The sequence below is a fragment of the Lynx rufus genome, unplaced genomic scaffold, assembly GCF_022079265.1.
Source record: "Lynx rufus isolate CCGP_SWC_20201006 ecotype Redwood Valley unplaced genomic scaffold, mLynRuf1.p SCAF_3, whole genome shotgun sequence".
NCBI lineage: Eukaryota > Metazoa > Chordata > Mammalia > Carnivora > Felidae > Lynx > Lynx rufus.
This window is the reverse complement of record NW_025814845.1, coordinates 115727727-115753035: the sequence shown is the minus strand read 5'-3', so window position 1 is coordinate 115753035 and position 25309 is coordinate 115727727. Positions and strand designations below refer to the sequence as shown.

General features: G+C 36.8%; 1 protein-coding gene across 14 annotated transcripts in view; it reads left to right on the top strand.

Moving 5' to 3' along the window:
• ELF2 (E74 like ETS transcription factor 2) overlaps positions 1-25309 on the top strand; it is a 94579-nt gene that overhangs the window by 55833 nt on the left and 13437 nt on the right. For 5 of the 14 annotated variants that reach the window (XM_047091193.1, XM_047091190.1, XM_047091191.1 and 2 more), the window contains exon 1: positions 13332-15942. The exons of the other annotated variants lie outside the window; for them this stretch is intronic. In XM_047091193.1, coding sequence (XP_046947149.1) covers positions 15885-15942 — 58 coding nt within the window. In that variant the 5' untranslated portion in view covers positions 13332-15884. Of the gene's footprint in view, positions 1-13331; positions 15943-25309 lie in introns of those variants that run through there. 14 annotated transcript variants of the gene reach the window in all.

Genomic DNA, 25309 nt, shown 5'->3' with positions numbered 1-25309 from the left:
CATTTGTGGAGTTATCTGAGATGGCTGTTGTACACAGAGCATATTTGTGTGTGTGTGTGTGTGTGTGTGTGTGTGTGGCTAGAATAAGAAATTAGATATGGCCCTAACTGTAAAGGATGTTGCTTTTTATTGGGGAAAATATATAAGAAAACAACTCTTTAGGAGTGCCTGGGTGGCTTAGTCAGCTAAGCGGCTGCCTGTGGCTCAGGTCATGATCTCATGCATGGTCTATGAGTTTGAGCCTTGTGTCAGGCTCTGTGCTGACAGCTCAGAGCCTGGAGCCTGCTTCTGTTTCTGTGTCTCCCTCTCTCTCTGCCCCTCCCCCACTCGCACTCTGTCTCTGTTTCTGTCTCTGTCTTTCTTTCAAAAATAAACATTTAAAAAAAAAAAAAGAAAAGAAAACTCTTTATAACCGAAGGTTCAAAGAAAATCTGTGTTGTAAGAATGAGAGAGAGAGCTATTATTTATTTTGATGGAAAGTTCATATTTTAGCTGAGCCTGGGAGAATAAAATTTCATTTGAGAAATGTTAAAGAAAAAAAATCAATGATCCTTGTTAAAGCACCATAAGGAAGACTTTATTCAAGAGGGGGGTACTATTATGATAAGGATAGAGACCACTGTTACATGATTTTGCAGTGAGGGAGAGAGAGAGTGGGCTCAACTCTGAGTACAGCATAAGCAAGTGGTAATTTATGGCCAAGGAGCAGAGTCATTGGATGGAAAATTTCTAAGAGAAAACATCAGGAATGGAGGGGTGGGGGTTCTGGTTAAACAGATTCTTGCTAAAGACAGGCCAGGATGATCACACATTAGCTGGGGATTTGGGAAGGATGAGGAACCCGATTAGATATGGAGAGTAATCAGATATGGAGGATGGGGGATTCTAAACAGACTAGCTAAACTGACTTAGAGTTCTTGTTAGAATGGGATTTTACAAGGAAGTACACAGATGGGCCTAGGAGAAGGTTCAGGAGCCTGACTAAAGAAAGTTTGGTAGACAAAGAATCTTTGTTCAGCAGCAAAAGATTTTCTGGTTGAGAAGTCATCATTTATACCTTCTTCTACCTCACCTCCTAGCCCAAAACCAGATCATGTCAGTTTTCAATTTTGCCTCCAAAATATATCTTGAATCTACCAGTTTCTTTCCATCGTCATTGCTCCTAGCCTAGACTAATCTGTAGTTATTTTATGTGAGTTATGACCATGGCCATTGGCCTTCTAACTGGTGTTCTTATTTTCACTCTTGGCCCTTCTGCCTTTCACTCCAAACAATCCATTCTTTATATAGTAACCAAAGTGATTTAAAATATATATTTATAAATTTAATCATTACATTCCCTTCCCTAAAACCTTGCAGTGGGTTCTAATTGCACTTAGGATAATATTCATAATTTTTAACATGGCCTTCAAGACACTGAATATTTTGTCTCCTCTCATCCATCTAGAAACAATAACAACAATAATAGCAACAAAAACAAAACCGTAACATTTAAAATGTATTTACCATATTGCCAGGAATAGTTCTTAGGTCTTTACATATTAATATATTTAATACTTTCAACAACCCTAGGCTGTGAATAACTTTTCCAAGGTTGGACAGCTATTTAAGTGGTGGAGCAAGGATTTAAATTCAGGTTGTAAGCCCAAGCTCTGAAGCATTTATACTCTGATGAATTATATACATCCCCCTCCCCCCATTTGCACACTGTTGTCTTTTATATATATACACACATATACACACTGTTGTCTTTTCGCATTTCCATTAATCTAAAATTTACCTTCACATGGTACTCATATACACCATTTGCTTTCTGGGACAGAGTGCTTTCCATTTTTCAGTTTCTTACTCCTGGTCATCCTTTAGATCTCAGTTTAAATGTCACTTTCTAAGAGAAATATTGCGTTTAGCTGATAAAAAGTCAATCTCCATTAGGACTGTTCTGTTATTTTTGTCATAGCCCCCCATTTTTCTTTTTTGGTTAGCACCTACAACTTTGATACAATAAACTCCCACAATGTGAGGGTAAATAATTCCCAAAACCTCAAATTGCATGGAACATGGCATTATTGTGAGTTTAATAAAACAGCCCGAGACAAGCTGTGTGGAGAAAGACGTGTGTGAAAGGGGTTCCAGGACTCAGACTATGGCATCCAGATCAGTCTAAGGTCCGGCTGTGGTTTGGTGCCACCTGGTGGGTAGTTGTGTACTCCAGTGACGGTTTGAGGGTAGAGTGGAAGATGGGAGCCAATTACCGTGTATTCATTATTCAGTACATTACCATGTATTCATGTATTCATTAAGTTCTGTTCTATTTATATTTACTTGTTTAATGTTTCCACATGATGCTTCATAAAACCAGAGGGCTTATCCTTTGTGTTTACTGGTATTGCTCAGAGCTAGGCACCAAATAGGTTTTCAATAAATTATTTATTGATGGGTGAGTGAATGAGAAGACATCATGAACCAGAACAATGTCAGGAATTTTGGATTTTATTTAGATTAGGCTTTGTAGTGGCATATGGTAGAGAGAGATAAGGCTAGAAAGATAGAGTGGAACCAGATTATGGTAGCCGTTGAATAAAATAGTTAGGAACTGGGTGAAATGTGAGCTGGAGAAATTGAGAAGTGAAAAGAAGGACATTTATTTTAAGCAACTAGAACATACTGAAATAATAGAAATAGAAGGTATAGCTTCCAGAATACTAAGTTGGGGGTAGGAAATAAACTAAACGTGATGAAATCTAACAAAAGGCAACAAAGGAGAAAAAATGGAAATACAAATAATAAATCAAGATAGTAGAAGTAAGTCCAAAACATCAGAAATCATATTAAAATAACCTGTTGTGATCTTAACATGAGCCTGTGTTATTTTTAACAGATAACACAAAACAAAATGATGTAAATAATATAAAAAGGATAGAAAAAAAATATTCACCTGAAAAATGCTAACCAAAGGAAGCTGGTATAATAAAATAGAATTTAGGGTGAAAATTTTTAATTGCTATGGAGACTCTTCAGACTGCTAAAAGGAACAATCCAGAAAATATAAATCATCATAAACCTATGTGCATCTAACAACATAGCTTTGAAATATCATTTAAAGCAAAACCTTTCAGAATTGCAAGGAGACGTAGACATTCCTACAAAACAATGGGACTTCGGTACACCTCAGCCAAAATTGCAAAATCAAGCAGATACAAAATTAAAAATGGGATCAAAGATTTGAACCATAGGACTTACAGACTTCATAAAGTAGAGATTTATAGAACATTTTTTAAAAAGTTTATTTACTCAGAAACCGACATGGGGCTCAGTGTCACAAACCGTGAGATCATGACCTGAGTTGAAATCAAGACTTGGACGCTCAACCAACTGAGCCACCCAGGCGAATAGAACATTGTAGCTAACCTAATAAAATACAACCCCATACACTTTTTTCCAGATATATTTAGGTCAGTTTTTAACTGTGTACTAGGTCATAGAGGAATCTCAACGATGTCCAGAAAATCCATATCATTCAAAATTTTATCATGTCATCCTAATACAAGATATATTAGAAACCAACAATGAAGTGAAAATCAAAATACTTTACACTGGCAACTAAAAACTCATTAACTGATGAAAGAGAAAATGAAAATTATAAAACATTAGCAATGAAATAACAATGAAAGCATTGCATATAGAAATTTGAGATGTAATTGAAATAGAACTCACTGGAAAATTTAGTAGCTCTAAATGCATTTATTGGAGAATATGAAAGATTGATATAGTGAGCATTTAGATGTTAATAAAAGACCAACAGAATAAATCAAATTAAGTAAATGAAAGGAAATGATAAAGATAAAAGTCAATATTAATGAAATAGAAAATAAAATAGATTATTGATGAAACCATAAGTTTTAAAAAATGGATGAACCTCTGTAAAGACAGACCAAAGAAAAATGAGCACTATGAAGAAAAAAAAATGACCAGTAGAATAGAGTTTGGAAATCATAAGAAACTACTATGAATGACCTATTGCCAAGGATTTTGAAAACCTATGGACAATGAAAAAAATATATATATAAGTTACAATTGATTCAAGAAGAAATAGAAAACATTCAAATCAACTTTTATAAGTTCTTTAATTTTACACATGTATTCCCTCATTCAAATAAAATCCACCAGACCGAGGTCTATTACTAAAATGTCAAGGGATACATACTCCCTATTATATACAAACTATTATGGAAACAGTAAAGAGGGAAAGCTTTCCAACTCATTTATGGAGGTAGTATAACTTTACTTTAAAATTGACCCAATACGGGGCGCCTGGGTGGCGCAGTCGGTTAAGCGTCCGACTTCAGCCAGGTCACGATCTCGTGGTCCGTGAGTTCGAGCCCCGCGTCGGGCTCTGGGCTGATGGCTCAGAGCCTGGAGCCTGTTTCCGATTCTGTGTCTCCCTCTCTCTCTGCCCCTCCCCCGTTCATGCTCTGTCTCTCTCTGTCCCAAAAATAAATAAACGTTGAAAAAAAAATTAAAAAAAAAATAAAATTGACCCAATATAAAAAGAAGAAAATTTCTTGCTGAATTTATGTATGATCATAGCTACAAATATTCTAAATAAATAATAGTAAATCTAGTGCTAATTAAAAAACACATAGTGACTAACTGCATTCTAGGAGGCAAAGAAGGCTATTAGAAAATCTGTTGAAGCACTTTGTGGCTCTGTCAGTTAAGCGTCCAACTCTTGATTTCAGCTCAGGTCATGATCTCATGGTCCTGAGATCAAACCCCACTTGGGGCTCTGTGCTGAGTGTGGAGCCTGCTTGGGGTTCTCTCTCTCCCTTGCTGTCTGCCCCTGCCCCACTCATCCTCTCTCTCTCTTTCTCTCAAAATAAGTAAATAAACTTAAAAAAAAATTAAGAAAAAGGAAAATCTGTTAATCTGCCATATGAATAGACTAAAAGAGAAAACCCGTACAATCATTTCATTAGGTATAAAAGCATTTGTTAAAATTCACCATCTTCTGAGACTTTTAATCTGGATTGGGGCTTAATGAGGTATCTATATTAAAAATTATGGCAAATACCATAATTAGTAGGGGAACAGGATGCCAGCTATCATCTCTACTAACTAACATTTTTTATGGGGGTCCTAGCAAATGTAAATAAGAAAAAGAAATAAAAAGTATGAAGATCAGAAGGGAAGAAACAAATCTGGTATTCACAAATGGTTTAATTAACACATAAAATTTAAGAAAATGCATAGATTTTAAATCTGCTTTAGAGAGTTCATCAGGGTTGCTGTATACAAGAACAATAATCAGAAAATAATAAAGATGTGGTATGCATGTGTGCATGTGTGAACGCTCACACACACACACACACACACACACACACACACACACACACACAAGAATAATACTCAGCCAAAAAAACAGAATGAGATCTTGCCATTTGTAACAACATGGCTCTAGGATGAACTTAGAGGGTATAGTATGGCTCTAGGATGGACCTAGAGGGTATAATATGCTAAATGAAATAAGTCAGACAGAGGAAGACAAATATCATCTGGTTCCATTTATAAATGTGTGTAACTTAAGAAAACAAATAAAAACCAGAAACAGATCCATAGATACAGAGAACAAAGTGTTGGTTGATAGAGGGGAGGGAAGGTGGGGGGATGGGCAAAATAGGTGAAGGGGATCAAGAAGTAGAGACCTCCAATTATAAAATATAAATAAGTCATGAGGCTATACATGCACATAGAATATAGTGAATAATATTGTAAAAACATTATCTGGTGATAAATGATGACCACACTTATTCTAGTAAGCACTTAGTAATATATAGAATTGTTGAATCACTGTGTTATACACCTGAAACTGATCTAACCTTGTATGTCAGCTATACTTCAATAATAAAAATTTAAAAATAAAAAAATCAAAGTGAAACAAAAAGATCCCATTCATAATAGTAAAAAAACCTTAGGTATCTAGGAATAAATCTTTTTTTAAAGATGTTCATCCATTTATTTTGAGAGAGAGAGAATGTGCACACACGCAAGCAGGGCAGAGAGAGAGAGAGAGGGAGGGAGGGAGAGGGAAGGAGAGGGAGAGAGAGAGAGAGAGAGAGAGAGAGAGGAGCCCAAGCAGGCTCCTTGTTCACAGCGTGGCTCGATCCCATGAACCAGGAGATCATGAGCTGAGCCAAAATCAAGAGTCAGACACTCAATTGACTGAGCCACCCAGGCACCCCTAGGAATAAATCTTAACAATAATATGCAATACTTTCATGAAAATAAGAATATAACTTTATTGAGGAGCATAAATAAATGAAGAGATATATAACTTAGGAGGAAATTCCTTTCGTCTTTAACCCACAAACACACATGGAAAGATGGACAAGGTAAAACTGTTAATTCTTCCCCAATCTATAAATTTAGAACAATTCCAGTCAAAATCTTAACAGGTATTGTTTTTGGTGGAGTTGATAAACTCTTAGATAAAGATCAAAAATAATCTAGACAATTCTGCAGAAGAGCAAAGTGTAGCGTACTTGCGCTCCTATCTTTAAGGAATGATTATATAGCCCTAGAAAAATTTTAAATGTGTTATTGGCCCACAGACAAATAGTTCATTAGGATAGAATAGAATAGAAACCCCAGAAACCGAGTAAGCATGTATTTATAAACCTGGTATATAATAGACATAGATTTATAAATCGGTGGGAAAGGATGGGCTATCAATCAATTATATTAAGATAGTTGGCTTTTTACATAGGAAAAAAAAAAAGTAAGAGGATACTTCACACCCTCGTTTTATTGTTTCAATTGATCTATTCCTTTCTATCCTTTTTATGTATACGACAATCACATCTCCCTTCCTCATAAGCATTGACTTTAATTTGATCAAGCCATATTTTGTAACATTGTGTATATCCTATTGTACATATTTAACATTTATATAAATGGTATTATGTATCTGTTTGCTACATTTTTTAGTAAGTACTGTTCTTAATATCCATGCATGTTGCTTTGTGTATATGTAATATGTTGCCACACAATACTCCAGGATAGATACCCATTACATTTTACCTTTATAAGTTAATCAGTAACGGATACCCATCACTCCTTACTTGTATCAGCTATTGTTGCATAGCAAACCAACCCCAAATTTATTGGCCTGAAACAAGAACTAGTTATGGATTTTCCTGAGACTGTGGGTTAGCTATGTGGTTCTGCTGAGATGGCTGGACTTACTTACCTATTTGTGGTCATCTGTGGCTCATTTGGGAGCTTACTGGTCTTCTATTTTTTCTGCTTATCTCACATCTTTTTCTTTTCTTATAATGTCGGTAAAGAACTCTAATATGTTGAAGAGTAGTGATACTAATTGGCATCCCTGTTTTGTTCCTAATCTTGAAGGGAGTGTAGCTAAAGTTGCAATCTAAATTTTTTTTTTTTCAACGTTTATTTATTTTTGGGACAGAGAGAGACAGAGCATGAACGGGGGAGGGGCAGAGAGAGAGGGAGACACAGAATCGGAAACAGGCTCCAGGCTCTGAGCCATCAGCCCAGAGCCTGACGCGGGGCTCGAACTCACGGACCGCGAGATCGTGACCTGGCTGAAGTCGGACGCTTAACCGACTGCGCCACCCAGGCGCCCCTAAAGTTGCAATCTAAAGTGTAATGTTTGTTGTAGGTTTTAGTGTATAAAGAATTCCCATCTGTGCTTTTGGTTTTATTTTTGTATTAGTTATACATAAATATGGAGTCTTATCCAATGCTTTTTCTGCATTTTTTGGTAAGTTACAATTTTTCTCCTTTAATCTTTCGATGTGGTCAGTTAACTGATGGATTCTCCATGCTCTGTTTTAAGTTTAGGACTTTTCACAAATAATATGGAGAGGAGGTTGTGGACTACATTTTAATTTCTCTACTACTTACTATTCATTTTTTCTTTATATAATTTATACAGTTTCTTTATATAATTCATCCACATTTAAGCCTAACATACAATTGTTTAGAATACTGATTTCTTATTTTCTATATCTATTGTACTTATGGTTATTTCTCCCATTTTGTTTTATATTTGCACCTTCTTTTCTTGATGACTCTTGCTGAGGTCTATTTTATTAATCTTTTCAAAACCATCTTTTGGTTTTGTGAATCTTTTCTGTTTTTTAAAATTATTGTTCTCTATTTCATGTTTCCTACTCTTTTTTATGTCTTTCCTTCTGTTTCTTTGGTTTTGTTCTGTTGACTTTTCCATCTTTATGAGTTGAATGCTTAGCTTATTTTTAAACCTTTTCATCTCCTGACCTCTGAAGTACTGTTTTAGCTATGCCACACCTAGTTTGACATGTTATATTTTAATTGTAATTCATTTCTAAATATTTCTTAAGTTCTTTATGATTTCCTTTTTATTCCAGGGACTATTTAACATACATTAAAACACATATTAATTTTACTACATCAAAATGTAAAGTTTTTATAGGACAAAGGATACTATAGACCAACCAAATTAAAAGTCAAACAGCAGGTTGGCAGAAGATATTTGCAACACATATCTGAATTATTATCTATGATATGTTGACATTCTATACCTCATTAAGACAAAAAGTATCCTAGAAAAATGACAATGGATATGACTAGGCAATTTATAGGGGGCCAGTAAGTATATGAAAAAGTATCCCCAGTACTTATTAAGTATATGCAAATTAATACAACAATGAAAATTTTCTTGTCACCCAATAGACTTTTTAAAGTCTGATTATATCTTGTATTGACAAGAATTTGAGAAAAATGGAAACTTTTACCACATCACTGATGGGATTTTAGACTTGCATAGATACTTCGGATAGAGTAACATATAAAATTAAAAATGTACTTATTCTATTCTATAAAAATTCTATTTGTAGGTGTATACAGTGAACTAACTCTAGCGTACATGTTTTTTTTTAATGTTTAGTTTTGAGAGAGAGGGAGAGAGACAGAGAGTGCAAGCCAGGGAGGGGCAGAGAGAGGGAGACAGAATCAGAAGCAGGCTCCAGGCTCTGAGCTGTCAGCACAGAGCCGATGTGGGGCTTGAACCCACGAACCATGAGATCATAACCTGAGCCGAAGTCGAATGTCCAACAGACTGAGCCACCAGACACCCCTAGCATACTTGTTTAGATAAGAATTTTTTGCAGCATTGTTCATTAAAGTGAAAATGGAAATAAATTTATTTGCCTACCAGTAGATAATTTGATGAATAAAATGGGGTAAATTCATGCATTGGAATATTTTGCAGCATCTAAAAAGATAGCAATATTTATTTATGCCGGCATGGATAGAATGTAAATCTTGAATGAAAAAAAGTAAATTTTAGAATGGTGTATATAGAATAATGTCATTTATGTACCCAAAGCATGCAAAATAATAGTATAAATTATTCTGGGACACACACACACACACACGCAAATGTAAAAAATAGACTAGAAGAATATACATAAAACTTAATGATAGTGGTTTCTTTGGAAATGAAATGGTGAATGAGAACTGAGAGTAGGCCTGAAAGATGTTATCTTACCCTGTAATGTGTTATTTCTTAGGGGGAAAAAAGCATCTTCAGGCATAAATAACAAAATGTTAACAGTTGTTGTTCTGGATGTTGGAAAGATAAATGTTTGTTACATTATGTTTTATAATTTCACGTAGGTTTTGAATCCTTCTCAAAAATTGTATAATACATGAATACCTAAACTAGGATCATAGATGATGCAGATTTCTAGCCTGGGAAGATGGTAATGTTGTTGATAGGAGATTTGTAGATAAAAGATCTTTAGGGGCGCTTGGGCGGCTCAGTTGGTTAAGCGTCCATCTGACTCTTGATTTCAGCTCAGGTCATGATCTCACAGTTTGTGAGTTCGAGCCCTGCGTCCAGCTCTGTTCTGATAGTGTGGAGGAGCCTGTTTGGGATTCTGTCTCTCCTTCTCTCTCTCTCTGCCTCCCTGCCCCACCTCTCTCAAAATAAATAAATATTAAAAAAAAAAAAAGACCTTTAGGTACCAGTGGGTTAGCCCAATAAAGATGTTTACCATAACATTGGAAATTAGAGCCTAGAGCTAAAAAAAATAATAAGTCAGGCCTTGAGATACTGATTTTTGATCAGTAGAGAAATAATATTGAAAACACTAGTGTTGGATGGGTAATAACATTCTTGAGAGAGTGAAGAATGAAGAGAGAAGATGGTTAAGGATCACACTTTGGGAGGACAGCCACCTTTAAGGGTTGTGGAGAAATGGGTGAAATCAACTGAAAAGAAACAAATAGGAAAAAAAACAAAGCCAGGCAGTTAATTCTCATGAAAATCAAACGAAGGGAAGGATTTCATTAAGGGGTGGCCAATAATGTCATTCGTTTGGAGGACTAAGAGGAGTTGGCTGGGTTTGGCAATTAAAAGCTCAGTGTTGACCTCTGAGGAATTTTTTGGTAGGTAGCACGCAGAAGCTGTATTGTGAGAGGGGAAGAAATTAGTTAATCCGAATATTCCTTTTGGAATCACTCAAGATAGAATTTAACCTAGAGTTGCAATAGATCTTAGTTAAGAACTCCGTTGTTAATTTTTTCATAAACATGCTAAATGGGAATTATGTATTAGCTCTTAGAAAGTTTCATAAGAATTGAAAAAGATTTTTACAGAGTATTCAAGATTCTACAAATTCTTTAATGATAATAAAGAACCCAAACCCTTGAAATCAGCTGTCATAAATGTTATCTGAAATACAGAGATCGTTAACTATTTAAATTCATTTTGCAGGGTGTCCTGTACATATGGGCACTTAATAAATGCTATTTGGAAAGAGTTGTTTCTCTAATATCCATTAGAAAAAACCAGCTACAATAATCAATTGACGGTCTTTTAGGAGTGGCTTCTAAGAATCCGAAGCTGTGTGTCACCCAGTGTAAACTATAGAGTGTAGAGACAGTAAGCTCAAGGAAGAGTCGGGCCCGGGAATAACTTAAGTAAAATGCAGAAAACCTAAACCAAACCATCCGCCTTCAAAACGGTACATACTGAGTCCTTACTCACTGTAGGGTTTTCGTGGTCCTTAAATGGATACGGCAAGATAATTTATGATGAAATAACTGTTAGGAGTCATAGATTTCTTTGAGAGTCTAAAAATAGCCATGACTCTTCTCCTTAGAAAAATGCACATTGTCCTAACAAAATTTTGCCTTTGTGAACCCCTCATTAAAAATGTATGCTTTATGAAGGCTTTTATACATATAAATAATTTAACTTTCCTGGGTGGTAGTTAAAAATGTAGTATATACTCACTCTTCCCTAATTTCATGTATAAGCAATTTTGTACATCATACTGTCTCTAAGGACTTCACCATTAGTGGGAGTTCTATGTGAATTAGGAAGGCTTAATTCTTTTCTTTTGTTAATATAACGCAGTGTTACCAGGTGTGATAATAGGTACTTATGATAGAAACTTGCTCAAAGTAAGTGCTAGATAATTCTTTGTTGAATAAATGAATATGTGACTTTGAGTTCAAACGCCTTCATTTTAATAATACTTTATGGATGTTTATTTATTTATTTTGAGAGAGAGACAGAGCGTGAGCAGGGGAGGGGCAGAGAGAGAGGGAGACAGAGGATCTGAAGTGGACTCTGTGCTGACAGCATAGAGCCTGATGCGGGACTCAAATTCTCCAGCCAAACTGTGAGATCACGACCTTAGCTGAAGTCAGATGTTTAACCGACTGAGCTGCCCAAGGGCCTGGGTAGTTTTTAAGGTTAAGGATTGGGGAGTGGCTTATTTGCATGGTTCTAGCTCAGGGATTTTCGTGAGGCTGCAGTCCCCTGAAGGCTTGATTAGGGCTGGGGGGTAGGGGGGAGGGGTCTGTCTTCTAGATAGCTCAGACACAAGACTGTTGGCAAGATGCCCTGTTTTCTTGCCTGAAAGGCCTCTCTGCATAGTTACTTGAGTGTACTTATAACATGGTGGTTGGCTTCCTTGGAGAGAGTGACCCAAGAGGAAGAGATCAAGCAGACAGTTTCTGAAGTTCTGCATCATCACTTGAGTTTTATGCTATTTGTTATAAGTGAGTCATTAAGTCCAGCCCACACACAAAGGGAGAGGGGAATTAGGTTCCACCTTTTGAAGGGAGGAATATAAACTAATTTTCAGACAAGAAAGAAAATGGACAGGTACTAAATGCATTGTAACAGATAAGAAGGCCTTGTTACTTTGGTGCTTGGGTAGCGTTTGAGAGTAAGGGCTCTTAGAGTCAGTGTTTGGGTTCAAATCCTGGCCCTGCCTCCCATTAACTCGATGACCTTGCTCACGGAACCTTAGATTCCACATCTATAAAATGAGCACAATGGTAATATACATTTCACAGAAATGTAGAGAGGAATATGTGAAAAAAGCGAAGGTAAAGCATTTAGCATAGTAGCTTTTATTTCAGAGTCCGGAGTGCTAACCATTACACCATGGAACCACTAGCTTTTATTTCAATAAGAGTTAGCTATTTATCAGGGGCCTGGGTGGCTCAGTTGGTTAAGCATCCAACTTCAGCTCAGGTCATGATGTCCTTGGTTGTGAGTTCAAGCCCTGCAGCAGGCTGTCAGGCTCTGTGCTGACAACTTACAGCTTGGAGCCTGGAGCCTGCTTTAGATTCTGTCCCCTCCCCCCCCCCCAATATAAAAAATAAACATTAAAAAATTTTTCCAAAAAGTTAGCTATTTATCTTTTTTCCCTTGCTAATATAGAGCAGTAACTTTAGTGTAGGAGATACCTTTCTGTAATGTTATTAGCAGAATGTGAATTTGCTCTAAAGTGTCTACCATGCTAACCTATCTATTCTTACTCAGTTTTTTATTCTGCTTATTAATACCTGCTTAATCTTGAAGACTTGAGAAATGCAGATGAATGTGTGTGAATGTGTGTGTATACTATATACGTATACATATTATATATACATACATTCACATGTACTACATGGTTTGGGTCATATTGTGTGGAACAAATACATATGTAATTAAATCTTGGCACATTTATATTTTTACTATTTTACTGTGTTGTTAAAAATTCTTCAAACGTGACTCAGTTGGTTAGGTATCTGGCTCTTGATTTCGGCTCAGGTTATGATCTCATGGTTTATGAGTCCAAGCCCTGCAACAGGCTCCGAGCTGACAGTGTGGAGAGCCTGCTTGGGATTCTGTCTCTTTCCCTCTCTCTGCCCCTCCTGTGCACGTTCTCTGTCTCTCTCTGTCTCTCTCTCAAAATAAGTAAACTTAAAAAAAAAAGTACTAAATTTTAAAAAGAAAATAATAAAAAAAGAAAAAAGAAAAAACAAATGGACCAAAAATAGTTAAGTGTTGGCCAAGATGTGGAGAAACTAGAACCTTCATACAGTGCTGGTTTGGAAATGTAAAATGGTACAGTCACCAGGAAAAACAGCTTGACAATTCCTTAAAAAAAAAAAAAAATTCTTCAAATCATTTTTAATGGAGCAATCAATCCATTGAGTGTCTTCCATTTCTTCAGGCTAGGCCCTGGAAATGAAACTCCTGGGTCAGAATACATGAACCTCTTTTAGATTCTTGATATATAATGCCACACTGCTTTCCTGAAAGTTTGTACCAATTTATATTTCCAGCAGCAGCTTTTCCTTACTTGCTATTTCCAATATAGTATTTTTAGTTTGCAAAAAATATTGGTGGCTCTTGAAAGTCTGGTTTCAGTAGCAAGGCAGAATTGCATTAAAGCCCAAGGAATTGTGTTTTTACAAGAACTTTAAATATGTAGTAATACTTTCCAGTCTTTCTGAATTGATTTCTGTTATTACACACACACACACACACACACACACACACACACACACACACACACAGGAATACTGTGAAGTATTAGGTAGGAATAGATACAGCTTCTCTTCTCTTGGAACTTAAAATATAAGGCGAGGTAAATACATATAATTAAGATGTACAAAGAGTAAAATACACGCTATTGACTTCTTAAGATATATCTCAGGATGCAAATCGTGAGGTAAAAGTTATATATCATACTTCAAACTGACTCTTCTGTTGTGTATTCCTCTTTGAGCCCAAGTTAACCTGTTGCCTCCAGAAAAAATAAGCTTCTCTTTCTTTTTAAATACATGAAAAACTACTGATTGATAGGAGTAGACATTCAAATTTATTATCAATTTCAGTGATTTGCCTAAAGCCAGGAATTGCTTCTTGGTTTTCCTTATCATCCCCCACCTGGAAACTGTCTCAGTTTAAGATGCTGCTTATCAGTAGATGATCCTTGTTTTAAATTGACTAGAGATTTAAAAAGCTACCACTCATATAGTCCCTTTTGTCCAACAGGTGAAAGTTTACGTAATGCAAGAAAGATCCTTATTGAGTTTAAGGGGAGTTGTACTCTGGAAATGGCATATAAGTTCTTTTATGGGAGGGTGGGTATCATGGTGGAAGGGCTAGGACAAAGCTCCAAGAGAATAAATGAGTATATAAATGAAAAAAAAAAAAAAAGTCATGGGCTATGCAAGTCTATTCTAAAATTGCACTGACATGTTGGGCAAACTTTTGCCAAATATTGCATTAATATTACCACTGGAAAACTTTTTTTCCCCTTGGATTATCAGCACAGTTCATTCAATTCAGATCATAAAAATTGTACCTTAAATTTGTAACTGCCAAATTTTTTTTTGGTGTGTATTTAGCCAATACTTATTGAGCACTTACTCTGTAGGAGGCACTGTTTTATGTAAATTTTATGTAGAAACAACTTCAGGGCAACATTTTGTTTCAAACTTAGGTTCTGAAATTTTGAAACCAGGGAAGCATTTTTTGTTGTTTTAATGAAGATTCATCTGAGTCATTTTATTGGTTTGATTTTGTGTTGCCAATAAATTTAAAATCACTAAATGGCAATTTATCTCGCTCTTCTATTGTATTTTAGCATGTACTTATTTGTTTCTATGAAAAAGATTTTTAAAAGGAGATGATACAAATGAATACGTTTGTTTCCAAATGAACCAAACAGAAATGAAAGGGTAAGAAGAGAATTTCATGACTAGCAAATTGGGGAAGGATAATCTAATCTCCCAGAGGTTGGCAAATTCTGTTGTTTACTAATAAATACCTGTTTAGTGTGCTCTTTAACACTGCTGTAGAGGAAAAAAGACGAAGCCAGCCTCTTAAAGTAGTTGTAAACTACTTAACTTTCCAAGTAAAGCTTTTAGAATATTTTGTAGGTATGCCTTTTTTGTTGTTGGTATTCCTGTTTTAAAGTGTAGCTTTTTGAAGTGGACGGGTTACATGTTGCATAAGCTTTGAAACGGCCAAAACAAGTTAAATAGCCACCTTTATTTACAGCTGTTGGACTAGGTATTAGATCTCTTCCAGGAAGAAAATTTGATTAATGGCTTTTTTCCAAAGTGGGGACAATTGCAGACTTTTCTTCCGCAGAGCGTGAAATGTGCCTCTTCCTGCCGAGGGGCCTTGTCCTAGCCGCGGCTACCGGGGCGGTTTCCAGCCTCAGGTGTCTCTCGCCGTGGGCCGCGGCCGCTCTCCGGGGCGGGCGTCCGGGACTTCCTGTCTGAACGCGGGGCGGAAGGATCGCGTTGCCAGCCGAGGCGGCCGCCGCCGCCGCCGCCGCCGCCCCTGCCGTTAGGTGGTGGGGTTTCTCAGCCCCGCGGCGGGAGGCGGGCCGGCCTCGGCTTCCTGTCGGAGGACGCGCAAGGATCCGGGCGTCTGAGTGTGTGCGAGTGCGTGAGTGTGTGTCGGTCGCACGGCGTGTATCTCCGGCCGTGGGTTCCGCCTCCTCCCCTGCTGCCGCTGCTCACGGTGTAAGTCAATGTGAAGCAGCAGCTCCAGCCCCGGGATAAACATGGCGACGTCTCTGCATGAGGGACCCACGAACCAGCTGGATCTGCTCATCCGGGCTGGTAAGGACAGGGAACTTTTCTCCTGTGCATCGGTGCAGCAGGAGAGGGGGTGCACAGAAGGCGGGGTGACTCCCCTGTGGCGGTCAGTGCAGGGGGTTCAGTGTCCACCTCAGTCACCGGGGCGGCCGGGGGAAAGGGGGGTAGTGAATGAAGTAATGGAGGCGACGAATCAGGAAGTGATCACCTTGGAGAGTAACCTGCCTCGAATCTGGCGCTGTCGCTTCAGGGTGTGTTCGGCGAGCAGCGGCGGCAGCTGCCGGGCGGAGCGCAGGCAGCGGGTGCCGGAGAACCGAGCCGCAGTTAAGTTGGGGACTCGGGGGCGGACGAGTTGTGCGCTTCACCCCAGTTGCTGAGGAACCAGGAAGTGAGTGAGGCTGTTGTCTCTCGGCTGCGCCTGCCACGCTGTCTGGCCGGAGAGGCCGCTACTGCCCGCGGTCGGGGGCGGCGGGCTTCTCCGGTGAACGCTCGCCACCCCCGCTCCGTTCTCCTTTGAGACTTGGTCCACAAATCCGTGACTTCCGCGTGGACGATGCAGCCCCGGGCCACGTCCGGTAGACCGATACCCGCCAAAAAAATGCTCTGCCCCTCCTCTTCACGTCCCCACCTTGTGCAGTCTCAGGAGTAACGGTTCTGGAAAGGGTCACTGAATAATGTGGAATAGCCCGGGTTGATGTTGCTCTCAGGGGCCCGCCTCCCTTTCCTCATTTAATGGGTGGCTGTGAAGAAGTAGGCTTATGCCCCTTCCCTCGTGGGTTGTTTTTTTAGGGGTAAGAATGGGAAGGGCACGGAATATATTTTGTACCCCTGACCTGGACGGTTGAGGCATCAGAGAAGAACGGTTATTTTTGTAAACAGTGGGTGAATGTGAAGGAGTGGGGCGGGCGAGAGGGAGTCTTGGCCCTAGGGAAGTCTCAGCACGGAATTGCCCCCTTTTCCCCTCCCCCCCAAACCTCCCACCATAGCGGAAGCGCCTCGGAGAGGACAGAACGGGCGGGATTGACAGGCCTTTGGTTCCAATCTGCTCTCTAAGATGTTCCAAATAAGAACGTTGATTTCTGGGGGCGGGACTCTGGGCCCGCGCTGGGCCAATGAAGATTGGGCGGGAGTGAAGCTGACAATGTACGCATGGAATTGGAGGGAAGAGGAGTGTAAACACGGAAGTGGCCGCGGGGGTGGGGGATGTGCAGCGCCACTGCTGCAGCGGAAGGGCACGGACTTAAGTTACATAGAAAAAGCAGCTTTACTTAATAGCAGACAGCGCAGTGAGGGCCCTGAATCGATGTAGCAGTGCTTGAATATTATTTACTTATGCTAACAACAAAGCATACATGTTTCTTTTCCCCGGGTTCTGTTTCATATCGCCAGCTATGGGAGTTGGAAGATGGGAAATACCAAAGACTAATGTTGCAAAAAGATGTTACCCTTTGAGAGTGTGAAATTAGTAGTTCGGATGGGGAGAATCATGAACATAAATGCGTATCTCTAAATTTAACGGAAGGGCTTTAAGTTGAAATAAAGTCTTGAATAATATAACTGTATTGTATAACACATAAGTGACTAGCCTTTTATCCTGTAAGATGTAATACACATATCAAAAGTCCCAAAGAAAAATCACAGTTTACTGCGTGATGATTAAAACATATTTGACAGTTATTTTCTTGTAAGAGCAAGAACCTAAGTATCAGTAAATAAGAGGCAGAGTACAGCGAGAACTTGGTTCCTTTTCTGTATGTTCAGTCCATTAATAATATGAAGGAATGGAATTTTAGGCCTCATGTTACTGGTACTAACAATACCTGTAATTGTGGGGGTCAGTGATATTTCTGTGAGAAACATTTCGAGAAATGTTTTCAGTGATTGTGAACATACCAGGAGAACGGTAGCATAGCCCCCACAGAATTTGGAAAAACATTGTTAATGTTAGAGGGCTTAATTTTCCCAGTGGAAGGTATTTCTTTCATAAGCTTTTGGAATTAGCGAAGCTGAACGAGACCTGTAGATATTTTGTTTGGAGTGGAAACATATAGGCAGTCTGCAATTTGAAAACACAAGTTTTATCTCCTTTGATAAGAGGTTTTTAAGTTATATGTTGTTTTCTAGTCTTACTGCATTTCTTTAGTATTTATGAATCTTACAATTGAAGTTTCCTTGTGAGTATAATATTCTGTAAAGAATATGTTTTACATATAATTGTTTTCAGATTATTTCCTCAATAATTTTCACGTAATCTGAAGCTCTTTTACAAGCTCTGTTTTAGAAGGAAACTTGAGATAGGTTTGCTGATTTACCCAAGGATTATTCAGTGAGTTAAAAGTTGGGGAGGAAACGTGACCCATAAAATGAAGAATCATGGATCTAAATTAATAAAAATTTAGATTGCTGCCAATTTCCAGTGATGTTGGCGGAGTAATGTTTGTGAAGTTTGTATTTGTAAAACAGAATGATACTTTTTTATTCCCTTGGGGGAAGTCATCGGGTGTTCGACATAATTCTTCCTCATAAAGATTTTACAGTCTAATTGGGGAGACAGATGTAAATCTATGCAATACATAAATGTTAATGCTATAATAGGTTGATGATTAGTGTATAATAACTGATACTAATGAAAACTTGTAGAAGGAGGTAAGCTTTAAGTTGAATATTGTTAGCAAAACTGTTGTTTCTAAGTTTATAAAGCACTTAATATTACCACTACTATATTGTTATATGTTAAGGTACTGAGGATACACTTTTGCTTTTCCTCCTTTTGAAGTTATCAACTTTAGCTATCAACTTCAGCTTTAGTTATTACCATTTATGCTGTCAGAGGAGTTTGAGTTAAGAATGAAATAAATAAGCTTACTTATTAAAAATCACTTTTATTTTAACATAGAAAATATTTTTGTGGTAAAGACTTGACACACTTTATAAAACTTTCATTTACAGTGTGATGTATGAGAAAGAGCCTTGACCCTGAAGTCAGGAGATGAAGATCTGCATCTCACTGTCACTAACCTAATTGTGTGCTAGTGACTTGACTTCTCTAAGGCTTCACTTTCTGTAAGAGAACAAGACTGACTAGGGGATCTTTAATAATTTTTAAAGCTCTAAAATTATAAGTGGTTCAAATATTTAATGGACAGTGAAGGATTTTTTTGGGATTTTTTTTACATTACACCATGTGAATGAGTATGTCTGTAAGGTCATTACATAACTGGGTTAATTTCTGCTAGCCAGTCTTTGTGCCACATTGGAACTTGAGGCCAGGTCTTTATGTTGAATGAGACTATAATATAGTTTAGGCTTATTTTTATGTATACATATATACATACATACATAGTATGTATATATACACACACATAAACGTATATAGCTAATTATAGGAAAAATAAATGTCTATAGGAAAAATGAATGTTACTTTCTTAACATTTATGTGAAAGCACTGGGTGTGTATGGTCTATAGACTTTCTGGAAGATTTTCAATTTAAAATATTCTACCTTCTATACTTCCCTTGACTTGTTTCTACTTGTTTTAAGAAATTGAGAATTAAGAAATTGGAATTGAGAGATAAGGTCACCAGAACTTTTGCTCTACTTTAATGCTGTTAATAAATGGGGGGGGGGCAGGAAGGGGGGGGTTCTTGAAATTTAGCTTAAGTATTTTCACTGACAAAACAAATCTGTCTAGTTTGTCAAAGGTCATTGTGAAATTTGAACTTGAAAATCATTTCCAGTTTACTGTAAATTGAAATATCTGGTATCAATCTTGAAAAGATCAATTTGGAAACAATTTAGGATGTGAAAAACTGAAGCATGTGTTAAAATAAACCTGGAAAAATGGCATTCATTAAAAAATTTTTATTTGGAAATGTGTTTAAGAAATTACTCTTCAGAATTCATTGCAGCATAAGTACTAAAATTCATATAAAAACTGAGTTGAAGAGTAACATCAATGTTTAAGTACTCAACCAGGATAATTTAACATAAAATCTTTAGAAACATGTGGTTGGTTGAAAAGGGCAGGCAGGAGAATGTTCTTGATAATTATTTAAACTCCCTGTGTTAATCTATAGCTTAAATGTTCATAGGGATGCAAAGAAGTATTTGTGAAAAACTTGCTAAGTCCTTTATGTGTAAGTGGACAAAATGCTGTTGCACTTACGGAAAATAGAATATAATTTTTCATCTATACACACTAGAAGCTAAAAGTTACAGAAACACTAAGATAGAATTTGGATATTATGTTTGGCAACAAATTACAGTTGCAGTTCTTAAAAACTGAAATCTCTTATCTGAGGATCTGGGGAGTAACTAGGCTCAGGGAGTCTGTGAGGTCAAAATTGTTTTCATAATAATGCTAAGACATTTGCCTTTTCACTTTCACAAGTGTTCAGAGTTTTCTAGAGGCTATGTGACTTGATATCACAACAAATTGAATGAAGAAGCAAATATGAATTCAACTGTGTTTCTATCATGTATTAACAAAAAGTTGCTACAATGTAAAACAAAGCTACTTACTGATTTTTGTTTGTGATAGAAAATCTGTTTTCATAAAAATATTATAAGTATTGGGTTTATTATTTTCAATGAACTTATAAATATTGTAATGTCTTCTTAATTTCAATTTCAAATAGAATAATATCTAAAAATAGGACTTGTATAGGGGCACCTGGGTGGCTCAGTGAATTAAGCAATTGACTTGGGTTCAGGTCACGATCTGATGGTCTGAGTTCGAGCCCCGCATCCGGCTCTGTGCTGACAGCTCAGAGCCTAGAGCCTGTTTTGGAGTCTGTGTATTCCTATCGCTCTGCCCCCCTCCCCCATAAATAGTAAAAAAAAAATTTTTTTATAAAATAAAAAAATTCATAAAAATAGAGGACTTATATAAACAAAATCTCTTTGTGGTCTTCAGTAGTTCGAGTATAAAAGTTTCCCTGACCAAAAAGTTTGAGAATAGCTGTGTTACAGTTTTATTTAGTCCGCACTTTTCAGTACCATAGCCACTAGCCATATACGGCCATTGAGTACTTGAAATGTGACTGAGAAACTGAATTTTTAATTTTTTTAAATTTTAACTAATTTAAACAAACTGTGGAAAACTTTTATATTGATTTCGTGTTGAAATGACAATATATTGAATATACTGGGTTAAATGAAAGGCATTAATTTCAGTTTTACTTTTTAAAAGCTGGCTGCAGGAATTTAAAAACTAAACGTGCCTCATGTTAAGTTTTCATCAAGTAGCTCTATTTTACAAAAATAATTTTAGTTCTTTTTCCCTTTTAAACTTTTAAATTGTAACTATAGTAATTAGAAAGTCAAAGAGGAACAAGAAAAGATGGAGTGTCCCAAAATTTTTACCTTTCCCCCCCTTTTTATTGCATTCCTTTTTATTCTTCACTCACCTGTTGACACCTTGGGGCATTAGGAGATAAGCTGTAGTAAGTCAGGTGCACACTTGAGTGATGACCTTGGAATACTAGTTTATGGTCTTGCTTGTAGGGGCATACTACTATCATTTAAGGAAATGTTGTTGTTGTTTTTTCCCATTGCTCTCAAATTAAGTTGCTGTTAATTTTTATTTTTGACCTTAAGAACTTTCTTATGAACTAGATCCATTGCCAGCATTCTCTTCTGCAAAGCTGAGAGGTATGTCTCTTGTCAGACTTAATTACCAAGTTTGGTATTTTGTAACAGCTGTTGAGTGAGTCTGGAGTACTCTGCCATACAAACACCAGTTGATTAGAAAGCTGGAAATGAAACAAGACTCTTACCAATACTAAAGGAGGGCATAAAAAAGCAAATTTGATTTTGGCACAATGATTAAAGTTGAAATTGTTTTGAAGTTTATTTGATACATTTATTTCTTCAAGAGGGATTAACCAGCAACACCACCTACTAGTCTTAAGTAGAAAATGATACCTTTCAGATTACTTTTGTCTTCATTGTTTCAATTTTTAAAATGTGTTGCTTATTTTTTCCTCCCATTAATTTCATACACAGGTCTAGAAAGATGCCAGTAAATCAAGTTTTAAGTAAGAGATAAGGAGTTTTCAGCCCTTGCATGTAGTTTGGTTATTTGCTTACTTTGATTGTACAACACTGTTAAATTCATGTTTATCCTTAAGAATTGTGCATAATTCTAGTTTAAATTGTATTTGAATTACTGAGCTGAACCAAAGGAATTGAAAGGTTTTAAAAATTACAGAAACTTGAATAAGAGAAATATTTATTTTTTTAAGTTTATTTTATTTATTTTGAGAGAGAAAACAGGGAAGGGAGGGAGGGAGGGAGAGAGAGAGAGAGAGAGAGAGAGACAGAGACAGAGACAGAGACAGAGAGAGAAAGAAAGAATCCCAAGCAGGCTGCTATCAGTACAGAGCCCTACACAGGGCTCAAGCCCATGAACTGGGAGCTCATGACCTGAGCTTAACCGACTGAGCCACCCAGGCACCCTGAGAAATATTTCTTAAATTTCTTTTATCAGAAACTACTTACAGACTTGTATCAACAAAAGAAAATTAAATTAAAAGGAGATAGTGCTTTCTTTTACAAAATGGTTAAGTATTCTTGGATACTGATGGGTACAATATTGCAAATTGATCTAAGCATGAGCTCCTAGTGCTTAGGGTTATTTCAGTTAATAAAAATGACAAAAGGTAAAATTAGTAAGCATCAAAAAAAAAAAAAGAAATCAGTGTTCTACTTAATAAACTGTTAGTTTACAGAGTAACTTTATTTTGTACTTTTCTTTAGTTTTGAAATATTTTCATTTATGTTTTTGATACTACCATTTATGTTTCTAAACTCTTAGTATAAGCTTCATGAGGCCAGAGATCTATTCACACTTGTATTTCAGATTTGTGGCACAGGATCTGGCTATGATAAGTGCTCAAGAACCATTTGTTGACAGAACACAGAGTATTAGATCTTCTCTTTGATAATTCATAAAGAACATCTGCATTTTTTATATTCTTATCCTAAATTTAAAATATGAATTGGTAAATTTAATTCTTAAAGTTTGTTATGTAATGTTTTACTCTGTAAATGTAAAATATTTCTGGGAAATAATATGTTGAATTTGGGGGAGACGGGAGTTTGAGGTCAGAAATAGCAACATGACTAACATGAAATGTGCCTCAAACTGCATTAAAACTCAGAGCAGCACTATATGTAACCATTAGGCACATTTCATTGTTTATAACTGAAAACATTAAACATTGGGTAAAATTCTGTTTATTGTCAAGTGCTTCGAAGCTGTCATTTTAATATGGTAAGGTTTTTAGGGTGTGTCTTAATACAATTACATAAGGAATTAGTTTACCCAGGATAGTTTATTAATAGCACATAAGACAACACCTAAATTGCAACACAAGCAGACTCTAAAGAGAATGTAGTTCCTAGAATAAATTTTAAAAGCCTGAGAAATTGCTTTCCAAGGTTCTTTAATACATGTGAGTGTTGGGGGAGGCACTTTGAAAAAACTACTTGAGAATGGTAATATATTTTATACTTACTAAGTTTCTTAAAGTTGAGCTGGGACTGATTGAATCCTTTGCTTCAGTGAAGCTGCAGATAAAGAGTAAGCAGGGTCACCTAAAGATAGATTTACTTAGAGGTTTGGCTGCCTCTCTGGAACTGTTTAGCTTTGAGCAGATTTCCATAAATGGAAAGAGCAACTGGAGAGACTCAGTACCTTGCTTGAGAGTGTGGATGATGTGCAACAGGTGGTAAAATAGTCGCTGGATTTTTTTTTTTTTTCCTTTAAATAAATGCTCTCCAAATGACTACTGTTTAAGGCTAAAGCTTTAGCATTTGGTGAATTTTGAGATTAAGTGAATTTTTTTTTTTCAATTCAGAGTTTCCTGAAAACAGTTTTAAAAGATTCATATCTTTAGTGTGTAGAATGTATGGCTCTGTCATATGGTTTATGCAGTTTATACAAATATTTCGTTTCAGTTTTTCTATAGGACATACTGAGAAAAATCTATCAAATTAGAAACTGTTGCATATTCATGTTTCAGAAGCTCTTACCAAGTAGAATATTCAACATTTTAAGTCAGGGTGTTCAATTAATATGTCATTAATGCAAGTTTGTGCTTTGAATGGCCAATTTCCCTGTGAGGTCTGTGGGTTGTTTTTAACTTTAATATATAAAAGAAATACTTGCATGTCTGTTGTATTTAAAGTCTATATTGGAAATTATAGCAGATATAAAGATGAATTAAGATAGCCCTCCTGACCTCAGGGAACATATAATCTTATAGGAGTGGTAAGAAATTATCATTTATTAAATACTTATCTATATGCCAGGCACTGTACATGTTTTTTATGGGTATTGCACGTCACTTAATTCTCACACCTATATGAGGTAAGTAATACACCTGTTTTGTGAAAGAGGAAACTGAGCTAGTCTAGGGTAACATATAAGTGGCAGAACCCAAGCTGTTGGACTTGAAAGCCCAAATGATTGCTGTATTATGTTTTACTGTTTCACAGGTATTTCAGTCAGCAAAGCAGACAGTGCTAAAAAAGAGTTACAGAAGGTGGCAGAATTAGAAAAGGCTTCATGGGAAAACAAACGCAGAAACTTTATTATTTTTTTTAATGTTTGTTTATTTTTGAGAGAGACAGAGACAGAATGCGAGTGGGTTAGGGTGAGAGAGTGAGGGAGACACAGAATCCGAAGCAGGCTCCAGTCTCTGAGCCGTCAGCACAGAGCCCAACATGGGGCTCGAACTCACAAGCTGTGAGATCGTGACCTGAGCCAAAGTCAGACGCTCAGCCAACTGAGCCACCCAGGCGCCCCACAAACACAGAAACGTTAAAGACAAATTTATTGGGTAAAACCCAGAAAAGCTCAGTGAAGTCCTGAAGAAGAGACAAGGTTATTGGGAAGAAAGTTCCTAGTGTTCTGGTGCTATGTTAGAGTACTCACCTAGGAGGGTCTGTAAGAAACCAATTCATTAAACTAATGTAGAAATGTGTGTTTCCCACTGATTCTGCAAGGTATCTCGCCTGATTTCAGTAGCAGTATGTCAAGATACAGAATTGACTTCCCCAATTGTTAAACTACAACTATCCACCCCCCTACCCCCAAGTTAGTTTTGTTCTAAAGTTGATATAAGATTCAGATTTCAAGGGTCTGTCCTTGTTTTCCTTTCGATAAGGTTCAGAAACTTCTTGGTAATTTCTAATCATTCTCAATAGTTGCTTTATAATTCAACACTTATTTTGTAAAGTATAGATACCAGATTGTTTTTTTAAATTATTTGTGTAAATAATTTATATGGACTAATATGTATCAATGACTTATTTATTCATATGAGAGTGAATTTGTTTCTCATAGACTAATATGTTTTAATTTAGTAATGTATTCAGTATATTT